The sequence below is a fragment of the Jaculus jaculus genome, chromosome 9, assembly GCF_020740685.1.
Source record: "Jaculus jaculus isolate mJacJac1 chromosome 9, mJacJac1.mat.Y.cur, whole genome shotgun sequence".
NCBI lineage: Eukaryota > Metazoa > Chordata > Mammalia > Rodentia > Dipodidae > Jaculus > Jaculus jaculus.
In genome coordinates, this window is record NC_059110.1 from 6,837,118 (window position 1) to 6,862,826 (window position 25,709).

Genomic DNA, 25,709 nt, shown 5'->3' on the forward strand with positions numbered 1-25,709 from the left:
AATATCAACGGCCTCAATGCCCCAACAAAAAGACATAGGTTTGCAGACTGGGTTAAAAAGCAGGATCCTACAATTTTGTCTCCAAGTAACTCACCTTTCTACAAAGGATAGACATTATCTTAGGGTGAAAGGTTGGAAGACAGTGTTTCAAGCAAATGGGTCTAGAAAACAAGCAGGGGTTGCTATCCTAATATCTGACAAGGTAGATTTCAGTCCAACGTTAGTCAGGAAAGATAAGGAAGGTCACTTTATATTGATTAAGGGCACAGTCCAACAGGAGGACATTACAATCCTAAACATATATGCACCTAACATGGGGGCTCCCAAATTCGTCAAACAAACACTATTAGAACTAAGATCAGAGATAACACCAAACACAGTGGTGGTGGGTGACTTTAACACCCCACTCTCATCAATTGACAGATCATCCCGGGAAAGAATAAACAGAGAGGCATCTGGACTAAATGAGGTCATAGAAGGATTGGACCTAACAGATATATACAGGACATTTCATCCAAATGCTGCAGAATATACATTCTTTTCAGCAGCACATGGAACATTCTCTAAAATAGACCATATATTAAGACACAAAGCAAATCTTAACAAATTCAGGAAAATTGAAATAATTCCTTGCATTCTATCTGACCACAGTAGAATTAAACTACAAATCAGTAGCAAGAAAGGCTAAAGAGCATACACAAAATCATGGAAACTAAAAATACACTACTAAATGATGAATGGGTAAATGAAGAAATCAAGAAGGAAATCAAAAAATTTATAGAATCAAACGATAATGAGAACACAACATACCAAAATTTCTGGAACACAATGAAGGCAGTTCTAAGAGGTAAATTTATAGCCTTAAGTGCCCATATTAAGAAATTAAAAAGGTCGCAAGTAAACAACCTAATGCTTCACCTTAAAGCCTTGGAAAAAGAAGAACAAGGAAAACCAAAAATAAGTAGACAGGAAGAAATAATAAAGATTAGGGCAGAAATTAATGAAATAGAAACAAAAAAAAATCCAAAGAATTAATGAAAGAAAGAGTTGGTTCTTTGAAAGGATAAACAAGATTGATAAACCCGCAGCAAATCTGACCAAAAGACAGAGAGAAGAGGCACAAATTAATAAAATCAGAGATGATAAAGGTAACATCACAACAGATTCCAGAGAAATTCAAAAATCATAGGGACATACTATAAAAGCATATACTCCACAAAGTCTGAAAATCTGAAAGAAATGGATGATTTCCTTGATTTATATGACCTACCTAAATTAAATCAAGATGAGATTAATCACTTAAATAGACCTATAACAAGCATGGAGATCTGAACAGTTATCAATAATCTCCCAACTAAAAAAAAAGCCCACGCCCAGATGGATTCACTGCTGAATTTTACCAGACTTCAAGGAAGAGCTAACACCATTGCTTCTTAAGCTTTTCTAGGAAATAGAAAAAGAAGGAATTCTACCAAACTCCTTCTATGAAGCCAGCATCACCCTGATACCAAAACCAGGCAAACATAGAACAAAAAAAGAAAATTACAGACCAATCTCCCTCATGAACATAGATGCAAAAATTCTCAACAAACTATTGGCAAACTGAATACAAGAATGTATCAAAAAGATCATTCACCCAAGTAGGCTTTATCCCAGAGATGCAGGGATGGTTCAATATACGCAAATCTATAAATGTAATACATTATATAAACGGGTTGAAGGACAAAAATCACATGATCATCTCATTAGACACAGAGAAAGCATTCGACAAGATCTAACATACCTTCATGATAAAAGTCCTACAGAGACTGGGAATAGAAGGAACATATCCCAATATAATAAAAGCTATTTAGGACAAGCCTACAGCCAACGTATTACTAAATGGGGAAAAACTGGAAGCTTTTCCACTAAAATCAGGAACAAGACAAGGGTATCCACTGTCCCCACTTTTATTTAACATAGTTTTGGAAGTCTTAGCCATAGCAATAAGGCAAGAGACACACATAAAAGGGATACAAATTGGAAAGGAAGAGAACAAGTTACCACTATTTGCAGATGACATGATTCTATATATAAAGGACCCTAAAGACTCTACTAGCAAACTGTTAGAGCTGATCAAAACCTACAGCCATGTAGCAGGATACAAAATAAATACACAGAAATCAGTAGCCTTCATATATGCTATCAACAAAGACACAGAGGATGAAATCAGAGAATCATTCTCATCCACAATTGCATCAAAAAAATAAATAAATAAAGTACCTTGGAATAAACCTAACCAAGGAAATAAAGAATCTCCACAATGAGAACTTTAAAACACTCAAGTGAGAAATTACAGAAGACACTAGAAAGTGGAGAAACATCCCTTGTTCCTGGATTGGAAGAATCAATATTGTGAAAATGGCAATCTTACCAAAAGCAATCTACACATTTAATGCAATCCCTATCAAAATTCCAAAGGCATTCTTCATGGAAATAGAAAAAAAATCCAAAAATTCATTTGGAATCACAAAAAACCTCGAATATCTAAAATAATACTGAGCAACAAAAATAAGGCTGGTGGTGTCACCATACCTGATTTTAACCTATACTACAGAGCCATAGTAACAAAAACAGCGTGGTACTGGCACAAAAACAGACATGTAGATCAGTGGAACAGAATAGAGGACCCAGATGTAAGCGCAAGTAGCTATAGCCACCTGATATTCGATAAAAATGCCAAAAATACTCATTGGAGAGGAGACAGCCTCTTCAGCAAATGGTGTTGGCAAAATTGGATATATATCTGTAGAAGGATAAAAATAGATTCTTCTCTCTCTCCATGCACAAGAATTAAGTCCAAATAGATTAAAGACCTAAACATCAGACCTGAAACTCTGAAACTGCTAGAGGAAAAAGTAGGGGAAACCCTTCAACATATTAGTCTTGGCAAATTTCTGAATACAACCCCAATTGCTCAGGCAATAAAACCACAGATTAATCACTGGGACCTCATGAAATTACAAAGATTTTCCTCTGCAAAGGACACAGTGAAAAAAGCAAAGAGGCAACCTATATAATGGGAAAAAATCTTTGTCAGCTATATATCTGATAGAGGATTAATATCTAGGATGTACAAAGAACTCAAAAAGTTAAATAAGGAATCAAACAAGCCAATGAAAAAATGGGCTATGGGGCTGGAGAGATGGCATAGCGGTTAAGTGCTTGCCTGCGAAGCCTAAGGACCCCGGTTTGAGGCTCGGTTCCGCAGGTCCCACGTTAGCCAGATGCACAAGGGGGTGCATGCGTCTGGAGTTCGTTTGCAGTGGCTGGAGGCCCTGGCACGCCCATTCTCTCTCTCTCTCTATCTGTCTGCCTCTCTCTCTCTCTCTCTCTCTCTCTCTGCTGCTCTCAAATAAATAAAAATTTTTTTAAAAAAAAAGGGCTATGGAGCTACATAGAGCATTCTCAAAGGAAGAAATACAAATGGCATATAAGCATCTACAAAAATGTTCTACGTCACTAGTCATCAGGGAAATGCAGATTAAAACTACATTGAGATTCTATCTTATTCCTGTCAGATTGGCTACCATCATGAAAACAAATGATCATAAATGTTGGTAGGGATGTGGAAAAAGAAGAACCCTCTTACACTGCTGGTGGGAATGCAATCTGGTCCAGCCATTGTGGAAATCAGTGTGGAGGTTCCTAAAACAGCTAAAGATTGATCTGCCATATGACCCAGCTATAGCACTCTTAGGCATATATCCAAAGGATTCATCTCATTTCCTTAGAAGTACATGCTGAACCATGTTTATTGCTGCTCAATTTATAATAGCTAGGAAATGGAACCAGCCTAGATGTCCCTCAACTGATGAATGGATAATGAAGATGTGGCACATTAATACAATGGAGTTCTATTCAGCGGTAAGGAAAAATGAAGTTATGAAATTTGCAGAAAAATGGATGGATCTGGAAAGGATTATACTAAATGAGGTAACCCAGGCCCAGAAAGCCAAGCGCCACATATTCTCCCTTATATATGGTCCTAGCTACAGATGATTGGGCTTCTGCGTGAGAAGGAAAATACTTAGTAGCAGAGGCCAGTAATTTAAAAAGGAGACATAAAGGGAAGAGAAAGGGAGGGAGGAGGGTACTTAATAGGTTGATGTATATATGTAACTACAATGATTGAGATGGGGAGGTATTATGATGGAGAATGGAATTTCAAAGGAGAAAGTGCGGGGGGTAGGGTGATACCATGGGATATTTTTTATAATCATGGAAAAAGTTAATAAAAATTATAAATATAAAATAAAAATTAAAATAAATAAAATATATATTTTTTAAAGATAGCAATAAATACATCCTATTGGGTTCACTGCTCAACTTTCTCCCAGTCTACATAGTCTGGTGTGAAAAGGGCTCATCCAGGCTCCCTGGGGAAGGAAAGCCCATGAGGTAGGAAGAGGCGCTGGAAGGCAGTGCCAACCTTATCTCGTCTGAGGCACAGTTGTCATCAGCGCTGCTCCAGAACTCTGCACAGCTCTCCTGCAGGCCAAACTCCAGGAAGCTCCCAGTGGACTTCAGCAGCATGCCAGCAATGTCACTACGGGAACAAACAACAAAGATCAAAGAGAGCAAGAAGACTGTCCTGAAACTGCCCAGCTCAGCCACTGATACAATGCTTCAAATCAAGCAAGGAGAAGTTTCCTTTAGTACAAAATCAGAATAATGTGAAAAAGCACAAATGTCACAGCTATCTTTGTTCTATCACACAGTATTTCTTATGTCAGAACATCGTTAGTTGTATCTATGGTAGCTACGTGACTTACAAATGTTGTTTCCATCTTAAACAATTAAAAGTGGTTAAGGGCTGGAGAGATGGCTTAGCAGTGAAGGTGTTTGCCTGAGAAGCCAAAGGACCCATGTTTGAGTCCCCTGGACCCACGTAATCCCGATGCACAAGGAGGTGCACATATCTGGAGTTCGTAGTAGCTGGAGGCCCTGGTGAGCCCATTCTCTCTCTCTCTACCTGCCTATTTCTGTATCTTTCTCTCTGTCTCTGTCTCTCTCTCTCTCTCTCTCAAATAAATAAAAATGAAATATTAAAATAAGTGGTTAAAAATGCCTCAAATTCACCAGATGATAGGATAAGAAGCAAAATTCTTAAATTTAACTTTTTAAAATTTCCCTCATAGTTTTTACATTTGATCAACACCAATACTTTGATCTTTCTCAATGAATACACATTCTAAATACCAGTGTTAAAAATGAACACCCCAAGCAACAAAAACCACTAAATTATTAGAGTGAAATTTCAACAACAGTCTCTTAACCTTGACAATGATCAAAGTAAAACAATTGTGACTTAGTAATGAGAGCGGATGGGTGGACAGCCAACACGGGATGGGGAGGAGAAGGCGGGCGGCAGGGCCGGGCTCCCTGGACAAAGAGGCGCCTCGTGAAGGGAGAGCACCGCGCAGGCAGATGGCCCCACGCAGGGCTGCAGGCCAACGCAGAAGGTCAGCAGTGGGAAGAGGGTCCTGCAGAAGGAAGACTGGGGGCGGAGAGAAGCCCTGTGGGGACAGTGGGTCTGATCAGGGCACAGGCCAGTCTGTGAAAGGAGGAACGAGCGATGTGAAAGGAGCACTGTGGCTCCTGCTACAAGGAGTCCTGTGAGCTGTGCAGGACCTCAGGCTGGGCTACTCCGCTTGATCACTGGTGGGCTTCAATGGGAAGAGCCCTGATTAGACACTTGAATGTCTTGAAGAAGACGGTCACACAAGGACACCAGGATGGGTTTCTTCAACACTAACTGCTGACCATGTATCAAGTTGCAGCGAACAAAAACAAACTAAAGCCCTCCACTGGGTGCAAAAAAATAAGTAAAACAAAGCTAAAAACATGTAGTACTTCAGAGTCTTAATCAGTGCTTTAGGGAGAGAGAAAGGGCTAAGAAGTACTTATGGGTAGAGCTTTCATTTTAAGTATGTCAAGAAGGTAACATTCAGACAAAGACCAGAGGAAGCGGGAGAATGAGTCAGGAAAACAAATAATTGAGGATGACTGTCCCCGCAGATGGACCTGTGAGCTGTGAGGGAGGAGGGACTCTGGGGAGGTGATGGCCAAGTGAGAAGGCACCCTGAGAGCAGCCTCAAAGACTGTGAGCCACTGCTTAGGAATTCTCCCTAGATGGAGAGCCACAGGAGTATTCCAGGGAGAAGACAGTCTGCCGCACCACTCAGCAAAGGCACGCTGGTGCTCCAGTGGAGGGTGAGGAAAATTTGGGCAGAAGCAGGGGGCTACTGAGAGCGCTATGCATGTGAGGGGAGAATGACAGCCTGAAAAGTGCATGCATGCAGCGGTAATCAGAGCTCCAATTCTGGACACATCTTCGGGGACAGCTGTAGGCAGGCACAGCTGCGAAGTATTTGTGACTGTCTAAGGAGGAGTCAGGGTTCGCACCGCCACACTGAGCCAACCTGGGAGAGACCGGCTCTGGAGCAGAAGCTGCTAAAACTCAGCACAGAGAGGTCCAGACTAGAAGAGACGGCAGCGCAGCCTGGGGAGACGGTCTTGGAGTGAGGAGTCAAGGCCAAGGCCAGGGGCTGCACTTGGGAGCCTGATGGACAAGCAACAGATGAGGATGAGCACCGATGAAGAAGCGAGGTGAAGTGAGGCGAGGTGGGAACCTTTCAAAACTGTTCACAAAGCCGGACATATTGGAAACAAAGAGTAGGCTACCGGCAAAACAGAATTAAAGAAAAGGAAGAGGGGAGCGATGTTGATACGGCGAAGCCTGTATTTTTAAGAAGGCTGACTAAATTGGACAAAGCTGAGTGGCAGAGCAAGCGAGCCTGAAGGACTGGAGTCCAGGGACAAGCACAGCTGCTGCCCGCTCAGAGTGAATACGGAACCTCAGGAGAGCTGGGGACCTTGCAGCGGACACGAGCTCCTAAGGCAGCAGAGGAGGTGGCAGAGTTCTGGTGCTGGGAGGACGCCCAGCATGGCAAGTGAAGCCCTAGAGCAGGACAGGAGGGAGGGAAGGACAGCTGGGGCATGGCAACGGCAGGAGAAACCACGTGAGAAACGAGTGAGGGAGGCCACAGCTCCAGCTACGGCTACAGGCCTAGGGCCCAGGCGCCCACAGAAGCCGCTCTGTGACAAAGCCGGCAGACCAACGCAGCCAACGCAGCGCCTCCGACCACTCACCCGGGCTCTCCAGCTGGGGCTGACCAAGGAAGGCCAGGTGCTTACTTCCTCCAACAAGCTAACAATGATTGCTCTCCCTCCTCAAAGGTTTTGATGCTCCCTCGTTCCTTCACGGTATGTAAGGCAGCTCATAAAGAGATGCTGTGATTCAATTACACCCCAAAAGCACCCTCAATGAAAATATACTCAAGTTCCTTGTGTCCCCATCAAGCCTACAACCCACAGGGTCTATTCTCCCCTTCCTCCCTTTCATTAAAAACATCAGCAAACAAAAACAACAGGGCTTGCTCACAAACAGATTCCTCAAGCTCAAGACACCACCAGGGATGGAGAAGCGCCGCTGTGGAGCGTGTCCTGCACCCCGCGGGCCCACAGCCCCTGGGCTCTGCCCTCTCGGGGGCAGCACTCTCCCACCCTACCCCACCCCACCCCACCCCACTCAATGTCCCCAACCGGGCAAACAGCCCCAGGTGAGACCCACCATGAAAATGTGAGCCGGGGCACATAACCAAGTGACATAATTTCTGTGTAAGTGGCATTTAAAAGGAGTTTGGGAGGGAGAAGGAGAAAGGGCGTGGCTTCGAAGCACAAGGATTCCTACCAGAAAAGTTTTCCAGCCTGTGCTTCTCCTCCCCGTATGTAATGAGTTATTTCTTTGGTGAAATTCCATTCTTCTTCTAACAGATTTTTTAAACTATGGGATGCTTGAGGTAATTGCTGTAGCATTTGGATCCAGCTTCTCATGTAATCAAAATATACCTTAAAATACAAAAATATAAAATGATATATTTGAGAGAATTCAGCAACTTGCAACTTCGCCTGTTAGTACAAAAGCTGTGCGTCACCCCAGCAGACAGAAAGCACGCGACACGGAGAGGCAAGACAGCATCAAGGCCGCTGGTGTCTAGTGAAGATGCCTCTTTAACTGCACAATTCCTCAGCAGTTTAACGCATATTCATGGCCCTCCAGATTCCTAAGAAAAAACCTGAAATGTTCACAATAGTATTAAAAAAAAAAACTGAGAAATTCTCGTTATGAGCATACTGTGAAGTGGTCTAAGAAGTTAATTTTACACACTGGTAGGCGGGAATTAGCACATTTCTCAACACCCCCTCCTGACACGCACATTTCTGTGACATGACTTTCTTTCAAGGTTTATTACACACGAATTGCATACCTGATCTATAGTCAAAATACACAACTCATCAGAGGTGGAGGCCGTGCGTGGCACAAGTCCCACTTCAGCAGCGCCCAGCTCCTGAAGTGCCAAACACCAAGGTTTCCCTATGGGGAGCAGCGTCTCACCAACAGGCAGTTTTTTCAGAACAGGCCCAAGGAGTCTGTTTGACAAAATTCCCTTGGTCTACACAATTTTTGACCTAACGGACAATATGACTAAGTAGAAAATATCTGAGTCTCATATTTTCTCCCTTAGAACTTTAAAGAGATGATTTTATCTTCTCACACTGAGTGTGACACTTCCATGAAAAGTATGATGCCAACTTCACCACCCAGCCGCCACAGCATTCTCCACACCCTAAAGCTGACCCTCTCCCCTACTCCCTTCCTTTCTCCTCCCTCTCTTCTATCGACACAGGGCTTTGCTATGTGGCCCAGGCTGGAATTACACTCATGATCTGCCTACCTCAGCCTCCAGTAATAACTTTCAGCCAGTAAACTATTCTTTTCTTTTTTGGTTTTCGAGGTAGAGTCTCACTCTAGCCCAGGCTGACCTGTAATTCACTATGTAGTCTCAGGGTGGCCTCAAGTTCTTGGCGATCCTCCTACCTCTGCCTCCTCCAGAGTGCTGAGATTAAAGGTGTGTGCCACCACGCCCAGCTTTATTTTATTTTAGTGGTGTGTTGTGTGTTGTGTTGTGTTGTGCTGTATTGGTGTGGTGTGGTATTGTATTGTACTGTATTGTATTTTAAAGGCAGGGTGTCACTCTAGCCTAGACTGACCTGGAACTCACTCTGGCCTCAGCTTCACAGTGATCCTCCTCCTACCTCAGGCTGCTTACTGCTGCGACTGTGGGCTTGAGCCACCACACCCAGCTTGCCTGCGACTTAGTGCTCTCCAGACTGCCCCGGGACTCTACCTTCCCCAAGCCTCACTGCCAGGCCCAGAGCAGCCCTTTCACTCCCCACCGCCTTCTCAAGCCTCCACTGGCACTGTCAACCCACCACACTTCCACAGTCTTACTCAAGAGCAAAAGTAAAGCCAGAGACCCACAACAGGGACTTCGCACTGCCCTTGATGATTTATGTCACCAACTACACCATACACCCCTCTTCATGTTGCCATCTACTGACTGCACGTGCCCACCAGGTTAGACACTGCCTGTCAGGTTCGAGTCTCCCCAGCTCAGGTTCAGCTGTCATGCTGGGTGACTTCAACACCATTTCAGTTCAGCTCCCTGATTATCCATTTCCAGGGCCCCTTCTCCTCTTCTGACAGGGCTGCTCCAGCCCCTGAGTCATCTATCCAGACACCTTGCTGCTGCAACACCCCCCACTTCGAAGTCAGCGTATTCTCTTACTCCCTCCACAACCGCAACTGCCCAGCCAGACCATAGTCAGACCTGTGTCTTTCTCCGGCTCACTGCCCCTTCCTACTTACCTCCCTCCTGGTTTGGTGGAGGCCCAGTGGGATTATCTTTTCTACAGCAGTCTTGTTAGCATTCTGAAGACCTGTCACCTACACCCTGTCATCCCTCATGCCTTTCTTCTCACTTGCCAAGAGACTGTGCCAGGTGAAGCCCAACTAGGACACTCCCTGTGCCCACACTCGAAGCTGAGGACCACCATGAAGCTACCCAGTGGGAGGAGGCACTGTTCTCACAACCACCCATCGCATGGCACATGACATTCCTGGTAACCACAGCCACACCTCTACTTGTTTTCCTGTTCTCTACAGTCACTAGTAATGTCTCCAATACCTTCCAATCACCTATACCCTTCCTCATCCATTCTTAACACATTACCTTTTTCACAAAAAACACACCAGAAATCATTAGATATAAAAATCTCTCATTGTTGATACCCCAAACACAAGCCTACACACTGTGACATGGCCCCTCCTCCTCATGCCAACACACGTGCTTTAAGCCCTACCTCCTGAAACCTGAGGTACTGACACCACAGAGGCTCTCGTACTAGTCCGCGAGGACATAGGCACGTGTGCGTGCGCTCGCCTCTTTCCCTTGACAACGTCAATCCCAAAACTGGCCGAATGCTCCACTCTAGGGGGAATACCGGGGCAAGGGTAAGACAGGCAGGGAAAGGGAGTAGAAGAGGATCAGCAAAAACAATGTGTGAAAATGCCATAGTGAATGAAACCCGTCACTCTGTACACTAGCATAACAGACCAAAGAGCAACACGAAAAGATTAAGCTCTTCACCAACAGTCTTGTCCGCTTATCTCACTGGGCCAGCTGAACCGCCCGCGGTCACTCATAGCGCCTCTCCCAAATCCAACCCATCCTCGAGTTCCACCAATGCCAGGTTCCACATTTCTTTTGAATCCTTCCAGCTTTCTCTGTGTACCTACCTGGTATGCTACTCCAAGCAAGGACTGTCTCCTGCAGCTCTGGGGCAGCCTCACCCTGACCTCCCAGCTGCTCCAACTTGGCTGTGGCTCTCTGCAGTCACGACCCTCCTTCCTGTCTCTCGTTGGAACCTTCATTCCTGCCATGCTCCTTTCCAACAGACCTGGCACCTCTGTCTTCTGCCAGGAAACTGTTCCTTTCATTCTCTTTTCATCATGTTTAAGTAAAAAGAGGCTGGAGAGTCAGGCTAGATGTGCCAACTGGTACAGTGGTAGCATGTTTGTTATGGGGAAACCAGCTATTTCCTGATTGGGTTTGAGGCACACTCCACAGGAGGGAATGCATGCCTAGTACTGAAAATCGGTCAAAAGCCTACGGCTGGGGAGGTTGTATCATAAGCAGTGGGGGCATAATGACTGCTGTCGTCTGGCTAAGTGCTTATATGATGCCCACCAAGCTGCCCTCTAAGTACAGTTTGTGCTCACATATTAATGCCACTCTCACTTTTGGTTAGAGAAGCTTCTCTTTTCAGGTGGTGGTGACCACTGGGGAGACTCAAACTCACCATAGTGCTGAGAAGTGACAGCTGAGTGTTCAGCACTGAGACATCCACACCCTCCAAGGCTCAGGGTCCACTGCGGAAGAGGTGGCGGAAAGAATGTAAGAGCCAAAGGAAGGGAGGAGGGCTTACACTGCTGTCTTCCAGACACAAAACAGCCTTGACGTTCATGACCTCACAGTGCCTGACACTACCTACACAAGGTCTGCACAGTAAGAGAACAAAGACAATGACATCACAACAGGAGACTAATTGAAAGGAATGGAGGCAGGTTTGGGAGGGGACATGGCAATGCAGGGAGGGTATCATGGTTTGTTGTCTATACTTATGGAAGTGGGCAATAAAACCTTTGTCAAACAAAGTCTAAAAAATATCTTAACAATATTACCTAGAATGAAGAAATATTATTATATTGTTATATTTGTTTTTGAACTTAATTTTCAGAAATAAAGGCACTAGAAATTTAATTTTTTCTGCTTCTTTCCTCTCCAGAGGCAGCAGTGATCAGGAATATAGTGTGTCCTTCCAGTCTGTGTGCTTCTCAAACAATCTGTGCCATGCACAGTACAGTTCTGCCTGTCTTGATTTTTCACAGAAGTCGGGTTACAATGCACAGCTTAACCTCCAGGTGAGCTCGTCCGCATCTTCTAAACCCATCACTCCTCCTTCACCTCGTTCACACTGCGTTGCTTTCACACTCTTCACTGTGGTTTCCTGAGGCCTATGACCCCCTTTGCTCCTGTGCTAGTTATTCCTTCTGAGGCCAGGGGCCAGGAAAATGGACTGAAATAGTGCCAAACTTTGGTATGGGTTGCTTCCTCAGCCCCCCGTTCACCAAACACCCACTGGCATCCTGGTTCTGTAGGTGAAGGGTCCAGATCTTTGGATGGTGGATGCTGCACCACCCAGGGCTCCCCTCTCTGACTTTCTGCATCACAGCTCCACTACTTTAGGAGAGCTCTAGTGAGGCAGCTGTGCTAGGCTGACAGGCTGGGTAAGGATGTTGCTGCAGCTTCTGTCCCATGCAGGGACAAGCAAGCTGCCCCTATGTCTCACGGCTCTCATCAATCACCACATGGGCCCTCCATCACATTCTAAAATACTAGTTTTCAGAATGCACGCTTACACTCACTGTAGTCTACATTTTAAGACACAGAGTCATTACTGTGGAAGGTGGGGGAATGGCTACTAAGGCCAATTTCCTCTGTCTTTGAAAGTGGAGGTTTTTTCTTCGCTCTCTGTGGTGGGCTAAGGAAAGGGTGTATGCTGCACAACATATGCCTGCCTAACAGCTGCCCCCTTCCTTCCTAACAGAAACACGGTGCCTCTCCCGCTCCTCAGCGCACACCCCTGCCTCGGTCCTCTCAACAGACCACGAAGCACAACTTTAATGCTTCCCGTATGTTCCAGTCTCTTACGATACATGCTGACTCATGACATTCACAAGCGTCAAAGCCAAAATGAACTCCCAAGACAAACTGTGACTCTAAGTTTCTTCACCCAGGCTTCGGCCACTGTACAGGTACAGGGCAGAAGAAGGGGGAAACCATTCATCTGCCCTGGGACCCTAACCATTGCGGGACAAAAGACATTGCCCTTGGGTTGGCCTCTGGAGCCCATCAAAAAAGTTCAGGAAGCAAAGAACATTTTGTCCTTTCAAACTTGTGGTTTAATTACCCATACTGCATAGAGAAAAACTAATCCTTGTGTTGCTCTTTACCATAACTTTTGATGACAAAGATTTGCTAACATAACAAACTTTTTTTTTTTTTTTTTTCCGAGGTAGGGTCTCACTCTAGCCCAGGCTGACCTGGAGTTCACTATGGAGTCTCAGGGTGGCCTCGAACTCACGGCGATCCTCCTACCTCTGCCTCCCGAGTGCTGGGTGTATGACAACACACCCGGCTGCATTTATTTATTTTTTAGGTGCAAACATTTTATATCCTCTGGACTTTTATATGCTCTCTCCACGTAATTAGGAAGAAGTTCAAGCTCATCAAAATTACTTCTCAAAGAATGTGAGAAGTTTTAAGTCCCACTGTCTTCCACCTTCTTCCTCTTCGCCTTCCCCTGGAGCTGGGAAGCTGCTCAAGACAGGAATTCCCAGGCCACGATCCATGACCGTAAGCCGTGCAGCAGTCTGGTAATACAACTCAATGTTGGAGGAATGAGCTGGGACAACCTCCAGCAAAGCTCTTACTGCTCTCATAAAAAGGTGTAGTCTTGGCTGGCAAAGTGCTTTTGCCCTTTCCGCCCAACCTGGAAAGTCTGGGTGGCACCTGGAGGTGTTTCAGCCAGCGCGAGGCAGACAGAGGATGTCAAGCAAGGACACGAGCATCCCAAACACACCTTCTAGCTGGAGACTTCTTAAAAGTCAGGCTGCCTTATTATGTGGCCACCCAGGCCTTTACCCTGATGAATCTAACAAGTACTTTCTATACATTAAAACGCTACCATACAATATGGGACACAAAACAATTTTAAGTGACAAGCCCCTAGTTCATGAAGCCTCTGGTCTAATTAAGGAACCCTTTGAAAAACATCTGTTTAGACGTTACATTACCGACACGTCTAACTGTAAATGCTAAGAATATAGGCTTAAAGGTTAAAACTGTCAGGCAGGCTTTTTGGAGAAAACAAGGCTGGAAGGGAAGTCCTAGGAGGGCAGATGGGGAGGGAGGCAGAGTCATGTGACCAACAGTCCACAGTCTAGACACACGGGGCAAGTCTAATACACTTGCGAGGACAGGGTCTGTGAGGAAGAGAGAAAACAAGGCCTATTCCTGTCCCTCAAGCTACTGGAAAGTTCTTGTATGTGCCACCCACCTGTGTGCGACAGACTGCACTCATCTGTGAGATGCAGCCTCTCCGTGGGAAGGGGGCAGTGCCGCAGGCTAGCTCGGGGACCCCACCTCAACATACTTCCACCAGCCCTTGGCATGTGAGGTGGGAGCAGTTCTGATGGCCAGTCCCCACCAAAACTCGTTTCTTGTTCTTCAATATTTCCAGAGCTAACCAAGGCCTAGCACTTCCTCCCAGGAATTTAAAAAATGTCAGCTGTTATATGGTGGAATAAAGTAGGAGCACTTTTTCTAGGACATTCTAAGATAAACTACCCTACAATTAAACAATGAACCAGGTTTAAAACTTCTCAAAATTGCCAATTTGCAAAGTATTAAGGAATTTTTTAATGTGGGTTTAATAAAAACCAATATAACTTGCCAGAGTCAGCTCAAAGACTGCCCCGCTCACCAGGTACAAGACCAGGAACTGCCGCCCGCGCCCGCCCTTACCATCAGCATCTTGTGCAGGTCCTCCTCGAAGGCGTCGGTGTTGCGGCCGCTCTGCTCCAGGCCGTCCAGGACCTCCCGCAGCATGAACTGGTGGTACTGCTTCATCAGGAGGCCTCCCTTCAGGACCTCCTTACACTCTCGCACCAGCTGTGAGGACACACACGGCTGTCACTCACACCTCCTGAGGATGGCCGCCAATCCTCACACCTCACCCAGCCCCATCTCCACACTCCCAGAGGGAGGCTTGCTTCAGAAAAACCTAAGTGTTTCCAGATTCTTGTCTTACTATTTTTTGTTGTTGGTGGTGTGTGTATGGGCATGCCTGGGTCTCTTGCCATTGCAAATAAATGCCCATATGGCTTTATGTGGGTGGCTAGAGAATTGAACCTGGGATGGCAGGCTTTGCAAGCAAGAGCTTGATTCTTTTTTTTTTTTTTTTGTTTTTGTTTTTGTTTTTTCGAGGTAGGGTGTCACTCTGGTCCAGGCTGACCTGGAATTCACTCTGTAGTCACAGGGTGGCCTTAAACTCATGGCAATCCTCCTACCTCTGCCACCCGAGTGCTGGGATTAAAGGCGTGCACCACCACTCCTGCTTCTTTTTTTTTTTTTTTTTTTTTAATGGTGTGTGTGTGTTCCTATGTGTGAGTACAGGGAAGCACGAGCCACAGTTCACATGTGGACATCAAAGGACAACACTAGGGTGCTGGCTGCTCTCCTTCCACCTCCTTTGAGGAAGGCTCTCTCACTCACCACTCCATTTTCTAGGCTACCTGCTCCCCACACTTGCAGGATTTTCCTGCTTCTGCCTCCTTTCTCACGGGAGCTGTGGCTGGGATTACGGACTGCTACTGTAACACCCGAGTTTCCTGGGCTCTGGGGGTCTGAACTCAGCTCCTCCTGCCTGCGCACTAAGAGCTTTATCCACGGAACTATATCTTCAGCCCAGTTTCCAAACTCCTGGCCACTTTATCCTGTGTGATACCTTAGTAGTCTTTAGTATCATGCTATGGATACATGTAAAACTTCACATCGGCAACCATTGATTGGTTAAAATACACTCTACAAATAAACTTATGTTCAAAACAAATTCTGCATAGTGAGATCAATTTCTTACCAATTCACATAATAAGAAAAACACGAAGTACAAGAGAAAAGTCTCAGGAAGTGGGTAAATTTTAACTAAAAAGGTTTAAATACACTCACAGGCACAGAGCATGGTAGCTTCTGCAGTGACTTAGCACAGTTGGCTACTGGATGGCACGGCTTCGTCTACTACCAAAATTGAAAACCAAGCTAGCTCTGAATTTATATGAAGAAATCTGACAGAAGTCAAGAAAAAGATAAAACACATATAAGTGCTCTTCAAAACAGAAAATTTGAAAAGAAGATGCAAATAAAAATAAAAGCTAAAGAAAAGGTTCATGGAAAGAAATTAAAACGACAATAAATAAAAGCCACTTTATTCTCCTGTCATTCGATTAGCTACTGTAACATTTTGGTGTTTTCAAGCATTTGGTTTTCTTACATATATATACTTTAAAATTTTCTTAAGTATTTTATTTATTTGAGAGAGAATGAATGAATGAATATGAGCATGCCAGGGCCTCTAGCCATTGCAAAGGAGACCCAGATGCAAGTACTACCCTGTGCATCTGGCTTATGTGGGTACTGGGGAATTGAACCTGGGTCCTTAGGCTTCTCAGGCAAGTGTCTCAACAGCTAAGCCATCTCTCCAGCCCTACATACATACTTCTTATACATGTGTGTACACATTTGGATATAAGATTTCTCCTTCTCTAAACATTTTTTCCTCTAAATATTTTTTAAATTTATTGTTTATTTTCATTTATTTATTTATTTAACAGAGAGAGAAAGAGGGGGAGAGAGAAAGAGAGAGAATGGGCGTGCCAGGGCCTCCAGCCACTGCAAATGAACTCCAGATGTGTGCGCCCCCTTGTGCATCTGGCTAACATGGGTCCTGGGGAGTCGAACCTTGAGCCGGGGTCCTTAGGCTTCACAGGCAAGCGCTCAATGACTAAGCCATCTCTCCAGCCCTCCTCTAATTATTTTATAAAGAATTTCTAAAATTTTTATCTAATATCTATTTTGAGAGAGAGAGAGAAAGAGGCAGACAGTGAGAGAATAGGTATGCCAGGACCTCTAGCTGCTACAAATGAACTCCAGACACATGCGGCACCTTGTGCATCTGGCTCATGTGGGTCCTTTGGCTTTGCAGGCAAGTGTCTTAACCTCTAAGCTATCTCTCCAGCCCTCTAATCATTTTTAAAAATATTTATCTAAAGCCAGGCATGGTGGCACACACCTTTAATCCCAGCACTCAGGAGGCCGAGGTAGGAGGATCGCCGTGAATTCGAGGCCACCCTAAGACTCCATAGTGAACTCCAGGTCGGCCTGGGCCAGACTGAGACCATACCTCAAAAAACAAACAAACAAAAAAAAACCTATTTATTTGAGAGGTGAGGGGAGTGAGGGAGAGAGTATGCCAGGGTCTCCTGCTACTGCAAACAACTTCAGATGCATGCACCATTTTGTGTATATGGCTTTATGTGGGTATTGGAAAATTGAATCTGGGCCATTCAGGCTTTGCAAGCAAGTGCCTTTAAACACTAAGCCATCTTTCTAGCCCCTCTAGTCATTATTTTTAAGTTTTAAAATTTTATTTATTTATCTGAGAGAGAGAGAAAGAAAGAGGCAGATAAAAAGAATGGGTGTGCCAGGGCCTCTAGTCACTGAAAATGAATTCCACATGCATGTACCACTTTGGACATTTGGCTTAGGTGAGTACTGGAGAGAGAGAGAATTGACATGCCAGGGCTTCCAACCAGTGCCGTCGACCTCCAGACGCGTGTGCCATCTCGTGTGCACGTGCAACCTTGCACGCTTGTGTCACCTTGTGCGGCCGGCTTACATGGGACCTGGAGACTCGAATGTGGGTTCTTAGGAATCACAGGCAAGCGCCTTAACCACTAAGCCATCCCTCCAGCCCATTTTTTTAAAGTTTATTTTATTTGTTTACTTATTTGAGAGAAAAAGGCAGAGAGAGCAAGAAAGAGCGAATGGATTTTTAAAAACAAAACAAAACAAAAACTTAGGGACTGGTGAGATGACTCAGTGGAGAAAAGCTCTTGCTTGCAAAGCCTGCTGGTACAAGTTCAATTCCTCACCACCCCTGTACAACCAGAGGCAAAAAAGCATCTGACATTCATTTGCAGCAGCAAGAGACCCCTGCATACCCATTCACAACCTCTCCTTTTGCTCTATCACACACACAAATAAATAACTACATGAGAAAAAAGCAGATGGGCATGGTGGCATGTGCCTTAATCTCAGCACTCGGGAGGGAGAGTTAGGAGGATCACCATGAGTCTGAGGTCAGCCTGAGACTATAAAGTAAGTTCCAGATCAATCTGGGCTACACTGAAACCTTGCCCACAGGAAAAATAAATAAATAAATAAATAAATAAATAATAAAAACAATAATTTGAAAGGCTTCAGCAGTACTCTCCCATGTAGACACATCTCAGCTTATCAATCCCATCTTTTCAGCCCCTTAAATGTTTTTAAAGTCATTATTCACAATAGAAGAGCTAAGGCTAGAATTAAGTTTACTAAAAAGTGTTCTGTTCAGGTTATATAGACTAAGTTTCTATACAAATAATGTTGCCTAAGTGCTTATTACTAATCTTTGAATTCATGGGACCAAAATTTTCTATTCTTTTTTTTTACTTTGAAATACTACATTAATCCAAGTACTAACTTTGTGCTTTAATATAAATTATTATTTAATATTCACAAGACCCTATTAGCATAAAGTTAACTCTATCTTGTCTCACAGGGCTGTATGTCTGAAACATGTTTGGAGAGCAAGGGTGGCAAGTATTTTACTAGAAGATCCTAGACATTTGCAGCAATACAGGGAGCAGTGAAAACTACAGCCAGGTGGATGGCAAGCCAGTTCAAAACCAGACAGTAGAAGGGAAGCAGCACTCCGTGGAAAGAGGTCCAGCCGGTGCTGGGTGCAAACTGAAATGGCTACTGAAGAAGGCCATTCCCGACTTATCCCCACTGGCTGCCCTGTTCTACACTGACCCAATAAGCAAATGCACATCCTGCATTGTACCTGCTTCTCATGTCCACCCTCCATCTTCCCTGCTCAGTCCTGTCATTCACAGGGATGTAGCTCCGAGCCTTCAATCCCTATAGGATGCACATGAGAGTCTACCAAAACCCACAGCCATCTTTGTTTTCTGGAAGACAAGATCTGGAGGTGTTTTCAAACAGCTAACGGCACTATGTCAACACCACAAAGCACACGCTAAACATTCGCTGTCTGGTCAGGTTGTGTGCAGCCCCCTCTGTTGTTCCTGGTTACCAAACACCAAGCCCTCACTAAAATTCACACCAGGAAGGAAGTCAGAAGTTGACTTTGCTGTTGAAACATGCTTGCTTAAGCAAGCAAAAGTCCCAAGTGTCCCCTGCAGCATACTCTACGACATCTGCATGCTTACACATCCCTCACAAAGGATGAACTGTACACAAATGCACCCAGACTGCCTCTCTCAAGAATGAGTTCTGTGAGCTGAGGATGGAGCTCAGAGCAGAGTATTTGCCTAACATGGGCAAGGTACCGGGTTCAGACCTCAGTGCCACCACACGACACTATAACCAACTCTGTTTCCAGCCATCATTGACTGATACAAATGACAGAAAGGGCCACGCGTCACTCCGTTTCTGTACCCTGGAGGAGAAGGAAGTGAGTGATTTAAAAGCAGAACCACAATTTTTCCTTTGAGGACGGCAGGTAAAGAACAGTCTAAATTGTCCCCAAAAGAGTAAACACTAACACACATTCATTTCTCACTACTTGCAGTCATTGCGGGGAACTCCTCAAAATGCAAAGGACAGGCCATAATCAGCGTTCACAGGGCGGGAGCCAACCTGCTTGATGCTCAGGAGGGAGGGCTCTCCGGCAGGCCTCTGCTCTAAGCGCAGCTTCAGGCACTCGTGGATGACATTCAGCAGGACGCGGCAGAGCACCAGGAAGGCGGGCTCGAACGAGGGCAAGTCCATGGCCTTCAGCTCTTCCCAGGACACGGCACTGCTCTTGTGCTCTGGTGAAGGCGGTGTCCTCGACAGCTGCACATAATCGGAGCCCCACATGGGATCTGGAAATTCAGAAAACTGCAGCACAAATTCAGGACCAAGATTAAAAAGGACACAGGACAATGTCCCAGCGTGGTTATAAGCTGTTCTCTATCATTTGCTAAGATAGCTATAAAATTCTCATTGTAAAAGGAAAAAGGCCCTCAATAATTCATTTTTAACACAGACCCAAAAGTCCCCAAAATGCTAAAAAACCGTAAAAGCTAAAACCAAACTGCTGTACTTTTATCAAAATAGTAGTAAAGAGTGAATCGTTATAAACCACTGTTGCATCCCATTTAGTGGGGATCAGAGAGCTTCAGTGTACAGGCTACGCATAGTGCTAGCCACAGCCACCCCCAATGTGAGAAATCAGAGAATTGCTATAATTTGAGAAGATTGTGAGATCGGGCAACAGTTCATCCTGAGTAGCTGTTTATGTCAAATAAAAACGAGTGGGTGCAACCCATGCTTCTGTCCGTCTGTTCTGAAATGCGCTGTTGATGCTGACAGGAAAAATCATCCAGATCACGCTGGCAGGCAGCCCCAGTCACCTGTTACTGCTTCCCCCACCCATCACCTTCAATCCTACTCAGAGACTGTGCCTTTTTCACTGAGGAAAGTGAGGTCATCAAACTTGAACAGGCCAAATTTTCTTCAACTTTTAGTATCACCAACTATAGCTATTCTGCTTTTATGGTGTCACTAACATCTGCCTTCATCACCTAAGGGACTCTTAACTGTCTTCCTCTCGACCTTTAATTTGCTCCTTATGCAGGAGCCAAAATGACCATTTCAAAGCCTAGGTCAGACCTGCTCACAGCATACCTGAGAGCATCTGAAGTGTGAGCTTTAGCCAACATCCAGGCAGTCGGCCAATGTTTGTTACATACGGAGGCTCTCCTCTGACTCCTTCACAACTCATCAGTCCATCTATCTTCCAGATAAGGCCAGCGAATTTAGCCTAATACCCCAGGCCTCCCTGGTCCAGCTCCTGCCCTTCTGGGTAGGCTCACCTCTCCTCTATCCTCCCACACAAGACTTCTTTGAGACTCACACATCACCTCAGCCTTAGTTTCCATGGCTTACTTACCTCATAACTTTTCAAGGAGACACATAACACACATTTTCTCTCTCTCTCTTCCTCCTACCCCCTCTCTCTCCATGCCAAAGCACACTATCCTGAGTTCATTTTTACTCTCATTAAAGGAATAGTGTTGTTCATGAGAAAAAATGAAGGACTAAAAAATGTTAGAAAATCTGGCTTTGAATCATTTAATGAGCTGTGAGATTCTGGAAGCCGGGCAGTCCCCCAGGCTTACGGTTGGGCGGGGTTAAGGAGTACAGCACTTGCCTGGCATGCACCAGGTCCTCGATGCTCAGCACCCCAGCACACACACCTCCCTCCCTCCTCCTCTCTCTCTCATACTTGCACACGTGTGACACACACACACACACACACACAGGCTATGTTACAAAGACTGAGGAGGATATACCTATGGGGCATGCTTTTCAACCTCTGAGAGGCACCACTGCTCACTCTCTCCCACTGCAGTAATTACTTTAGAACAGCTGCAGGCAAGCACAGCTTAAGTCACACTTGTGCCTGAATCAAGGCCTTTCCAAGGACCGAATGTCTAAACTGCAAAAACCTCGGCTAACACGGTCATGTCTGTCACCTCCTTAGAATGACTCCGTCCTACTCTTCCGACCTGCTTCTGCGCTGTCGCCTAGTTACACTAGCTTCTCAAGTGCTTTTCCCAATTCCAACGCTTCAATCCCCTGACCTCACTAAGTGCCAGTGTGGTTTTGTTCAAGGCTTCTCTTACGCCTTCTCATTGGCACCACACGGCTTCTCTGGTACCTCCTATTCAGCCCAGAGCTCTGGCACCCACATAGACCTTGATCAACCGCTTCCCCTTAACATAAGGATCTTCAGTTCCCTGACTGTAGCAAAGGTGCCTTTGTGATTCTTCACAGGTTGAGAATCAGGTCAGAATCTGCTGACAATCTGGAATCCCTGTAAACTCCATTCTCCTGCGGGGGAAGCGTAAGTGCCCATCTTCACAACTGTTCTGTGCCTGCCACAAGGAATATGTTTCCTCACAATCTTATTGTCTCCAGAAGCTTCCTGAACTGCTCTGCTTCTCATTTCACAATGTGTTACCCTACCTGGGTTTCCTTAACAGATCTCCGGGTCCAAGAAAAAGACTATCCATCTCATGTTAATCAGGGACCCCAACACTCAGTTCAGTGCTTGCCTGGTAGCAGAAAGGCTGAGCCAATGTTTGATGAATAACTCATACGTAAACGTGCCCACAAAAGCCCACCGTTCTTCTCCAGCAGCCCCACAATGAAGAACACAACACCTGAACAGACAACCCTGCATTACTAATAAGCACCAAGTGGTCAGACTTGTCACTGCTCTCCTCCATGACAAGAGTGCTTGTGAGTGTTCACTGTAGTGGAAGGTCGAACAAGTCTGTGACTAAAATATCTTTTAAAAAATATTTTGATTTAAGTATCTATCTACAGCTACATCTATATCTATTTACTTAGAACAACCAATGACCAAGACCCTTTCAATGACAAAAATAATTCTTTTTTTTTTGTAATTTTTTATGGGGGTGTGGCCAGGGGGAGAGAATTGGCATGCCAGGGCCTCCAGTCACTGCAACTGAACTCTAAATGTGTGCCACCTTGTGTGCATGTGTGACTTTGCACACTTGTGTCACCTTGTGTGTCTGGCTTATGTGGGACCTGGAGAGTCAAACATGGGTCCTTAGGCTTCGCAAGCAAGTGCCTTAACTACTAAGCCATCTCTCCAACCCAAAAATTCTTTTTTTTAAAGACAGTACAAAATTGTCAAGGACATTAAATGCCTAAAAGCAAAAACTTTTCTTTAAAATGCAAACATTTAATCTACAGTAATATGTAACCTGACATCAAACAAAATAACACATCAATCTAACTGCTAAGACAGAAACCTGGCATGTGATTTCCCCTTGTAATCTAAACTGAAGAGAACAAGGCATTTATTCTCTCATGTGCAATCCAGATCTTGTTCATTTAGTTAATATATACTGGACTTGGGTTACCCTAAAGAATTTTTAAAGTAGCCACAGTTTTTTTCAAATGATTACTTGTGATGAATGTGGTCAGGGCTAAGGCCTATCTAGTTAAAGGCCTTGGGTACTTCTTTTTCCTAGTATAATGACACCAGGGTTTTTAATGTTTACTTAAAGAACTAGGGTATTTAGTAAAGTTCCTGTAATAAAATGGTCATCCTTTTGTTTCTGGGCATTGATGCCTGTTCCGTAAGTGCTCTACCACTGAGCTGCACCCCTAGCTTTCTCGTCTCCTTTTTAAGAGAGGGTCTCATGAAGCTGACCAGGCTGGCCATGGACTCACTCTGGAGCCCAGGCAGGTCTTGAACTTGTAATTCTCCTGCCTCCACCTCCCAAGTAGCTATACAGGCTGTGCCATCAAGCCCAGCTTCCGTGACAAAACTCTGATGTTTTAAAGTGTGCACCCTTGTATAATCTGTCGGTTTTGAGTGATATAAAGTGTTTAAGTTCTTATAACATATTTATATTATAGATTGTAATAGATTATTGTTTTTACTTTCCTTATGAAATTTATATAATCTCAGAAGAGGAGAAAGATGTTTTTATTTTAGTGTACTATATAAAGTGTTAAAACTATCTGAATTTGCATTTGCTGTACATGTTAACTCAAATACTGGGAAAGTATTTGGTTGCTGTCTTACTTTCTTTTGAATTAAAATAAACTAATTCCAAAAATTCTAAATTTGTAACTCAAAAGAATTATATAAGTGTAATGGCCAATGCAATGCTATTGGTCTTTGGAGTTAAGTATTAGTTATGCTAACTTTCCTATGAACCCAGAAACCCTGAAGAGGTTACCCTTTACAGGTAGAGGACAAAGCACTGACAGTCTGGCTGCTACCGAATCTTCCCACATGCCACGCAAATCATGGTTGTCCTCGTGTGCAAATAAGGACACTGGGTAAGAGCAAGGAGGTTATCTTTCTCCCAAATTATAGTAGTGGGGACTATTAGGACTCAAGACAAGAACCTGGGTGGTTAAGATACGCCAATAATTTCCACATCTGGCTACATATCAACGTGACCTGGAGAGCTTCCACACGCCACTGTCACCAGAGTGAGAAATCACTCTGAACAGACACACCGTTTTTACAGACGGCAGGCCCCGTGCAGTTCTGAGTCAGCTACTGGAAGCACTGACTGGGCCACGACTCTCCCCTGCTGGCCTACGGTCAGCATTTTCTGCACAGCTACTGTAGTTCACTTTTCATTTGCTCCAGTAGGTGTCAGAAGCTGGAAGAACTCTGTTTGAGCGACACAGGAGCAAGTACACACTTGTTCAGGGTCTCGAGGTTTTCTGGTTTAAAGCAGTCACGTGAGGGAAACAGGGAAGGCGTGGGGCAGCGTACGGTGATCATGAGCTGCTACTTCAAGTCTCGTGAAGCAAGGTCAGTTGGACAAAAGTCTTAGAGAGAACCGGATCCACTGGCAACAGCACTGCTAAGGGAGCGAGCAGCGGGCATCTGTACCAGCCACCAGCACCCAGGGGACAAGGAAGGTGAAGTAAGTCGTCAAGGACACACATCCTATATGTGGCAGTGCCAGGATATGAACCCATAACTCTGGCTAAAAGCCATGCCTTCTCTTCACAATATATATTGCTTTCTAGTTACATTTTGTCTCATAGTGTTTAAAATGTATAAAATTTATTGCCAGTCTTTTAACTTGGTGGCTAATCTTTAAAATGGGACGAGTCCATATAAAAATCTGCCTTTCAGGTTTCACTTGAAATACTGCGAAATTTGCCAACACTGGGGTCACATTTTCACACAGTAGCTGCTGGCAGGGCTTACTAACAGCCTAAATGCTGGTTCACTTCCATCCTCCTACAACTCCCTAGCACACTCATGTGCACTGCCTTCCTAGGAAGTTCAGTTTGGGAGAGACCCCCGAATACAAAATTACAGAAGCTTACTTTTGTAGGATAACGTAAAGTCATCTTGGATATAGTTATTTTTAAAGCCATTATCCTTCTTTTGTTTCAGACAGGGGTAAATAAAGAAACCAAGGTCCTGAGTAATCCTTTGGCTGGTGCTTCGCACTTCCTCCGTGTCTCTCAGTACGTATCTTTGTTATGTAGCACACGATTTCTGAATCAAGCGTGATGGTGCTAAGCACACCGCACCATGACTTGTGGGTCCCCATCTTCCACACAGTGCCTCTGCCCACAGGTGTACTTTAAACAGCTCTTCCATCCGCTGAACAGCTGTGTGGTACTCCATATGTGAATGGGCTCCACCTTCTTTTACCATTTTGCTCTTGAAGAGACTTACTCCCCCCACTTTTTGTTGAGGCAAGCACAACACACTGGTCTTTTTTCATGAGAGAGCGTGAGAGCGAGAGTGGCCTCCAGCCATTGTAATTGAACTCCAGACACCTGCACCACCTTGTGCGTCTGGCTTACATGGGATCTGGGGAGTCAAACATGGGTCCCTTAGGCTTTTGCAAGCAACTGCCTTAACTGTTAAACCATCTCTCCAGCCCTACTTTTGCTTTGGAAAGCAGTGTAGGCACACATATTCTTGTACATTTCTTGTACCTAGCACTTTACTGAACTTACTTTCTTGTTTCTATAAGCATGGTTGAGATAGAAAGGTCCTAAGGTTAATACTTAGTACTGCCTAACTGCTGTTCAAAAGACTACACCAAGTCAGGCAAGAAGGGTGGTCCTGTGACCTTGACACTAGATAGGCTGACATGGGAGGATCACTTGAGCTCAGGAATTCAAGGCCAAGTGGGTAACATCGATCTTATTTTAAAAAAATTAAGAGGGGGATATGACAGAGAGAGGAATTGTGAAGGGGAATGTGGGGGGATTACCATG

General features: G+C 44.8%; 1 protein-coding gene across 5 annotated transcripts in view; it reads right to left on the reverse strand.

Annotated features, from left to right (window-relative positions):
- Positions 1-25,709, reverse strand: part of Map3k4 (mitogen-activated protein kinase kinase kinase 4) — a 117,343-nt gene that overhangs the window by 34,013 nt on the left and 57,621 nt on the right. For all 5 annotated transcript variants that reach the window (XM_045158196.1, XM_045158194.1, XM_045158195.1 and 2 more), the window contains 4 exons: positions 19,554-19,796; positions 14,595-14,741; positions 7,796-7,953; positions 4,472-4,588 (listed from right to left, as the gene is read on the reverse strand). In XM_045158196.1, coding sequence (XP_045014131.1) covers positions 4,472-4,588; positions 7,796-7,953; positions 14,595-14,741; positions 19,554-19,796 — 665 coding nt within the window. The remainder of the gene's footprint in view (positions 1-4,471; positions 4,589-7,795; positions 7,954-14,594; positions 14,742-19,553; positions 19,797-25,709) is intronic.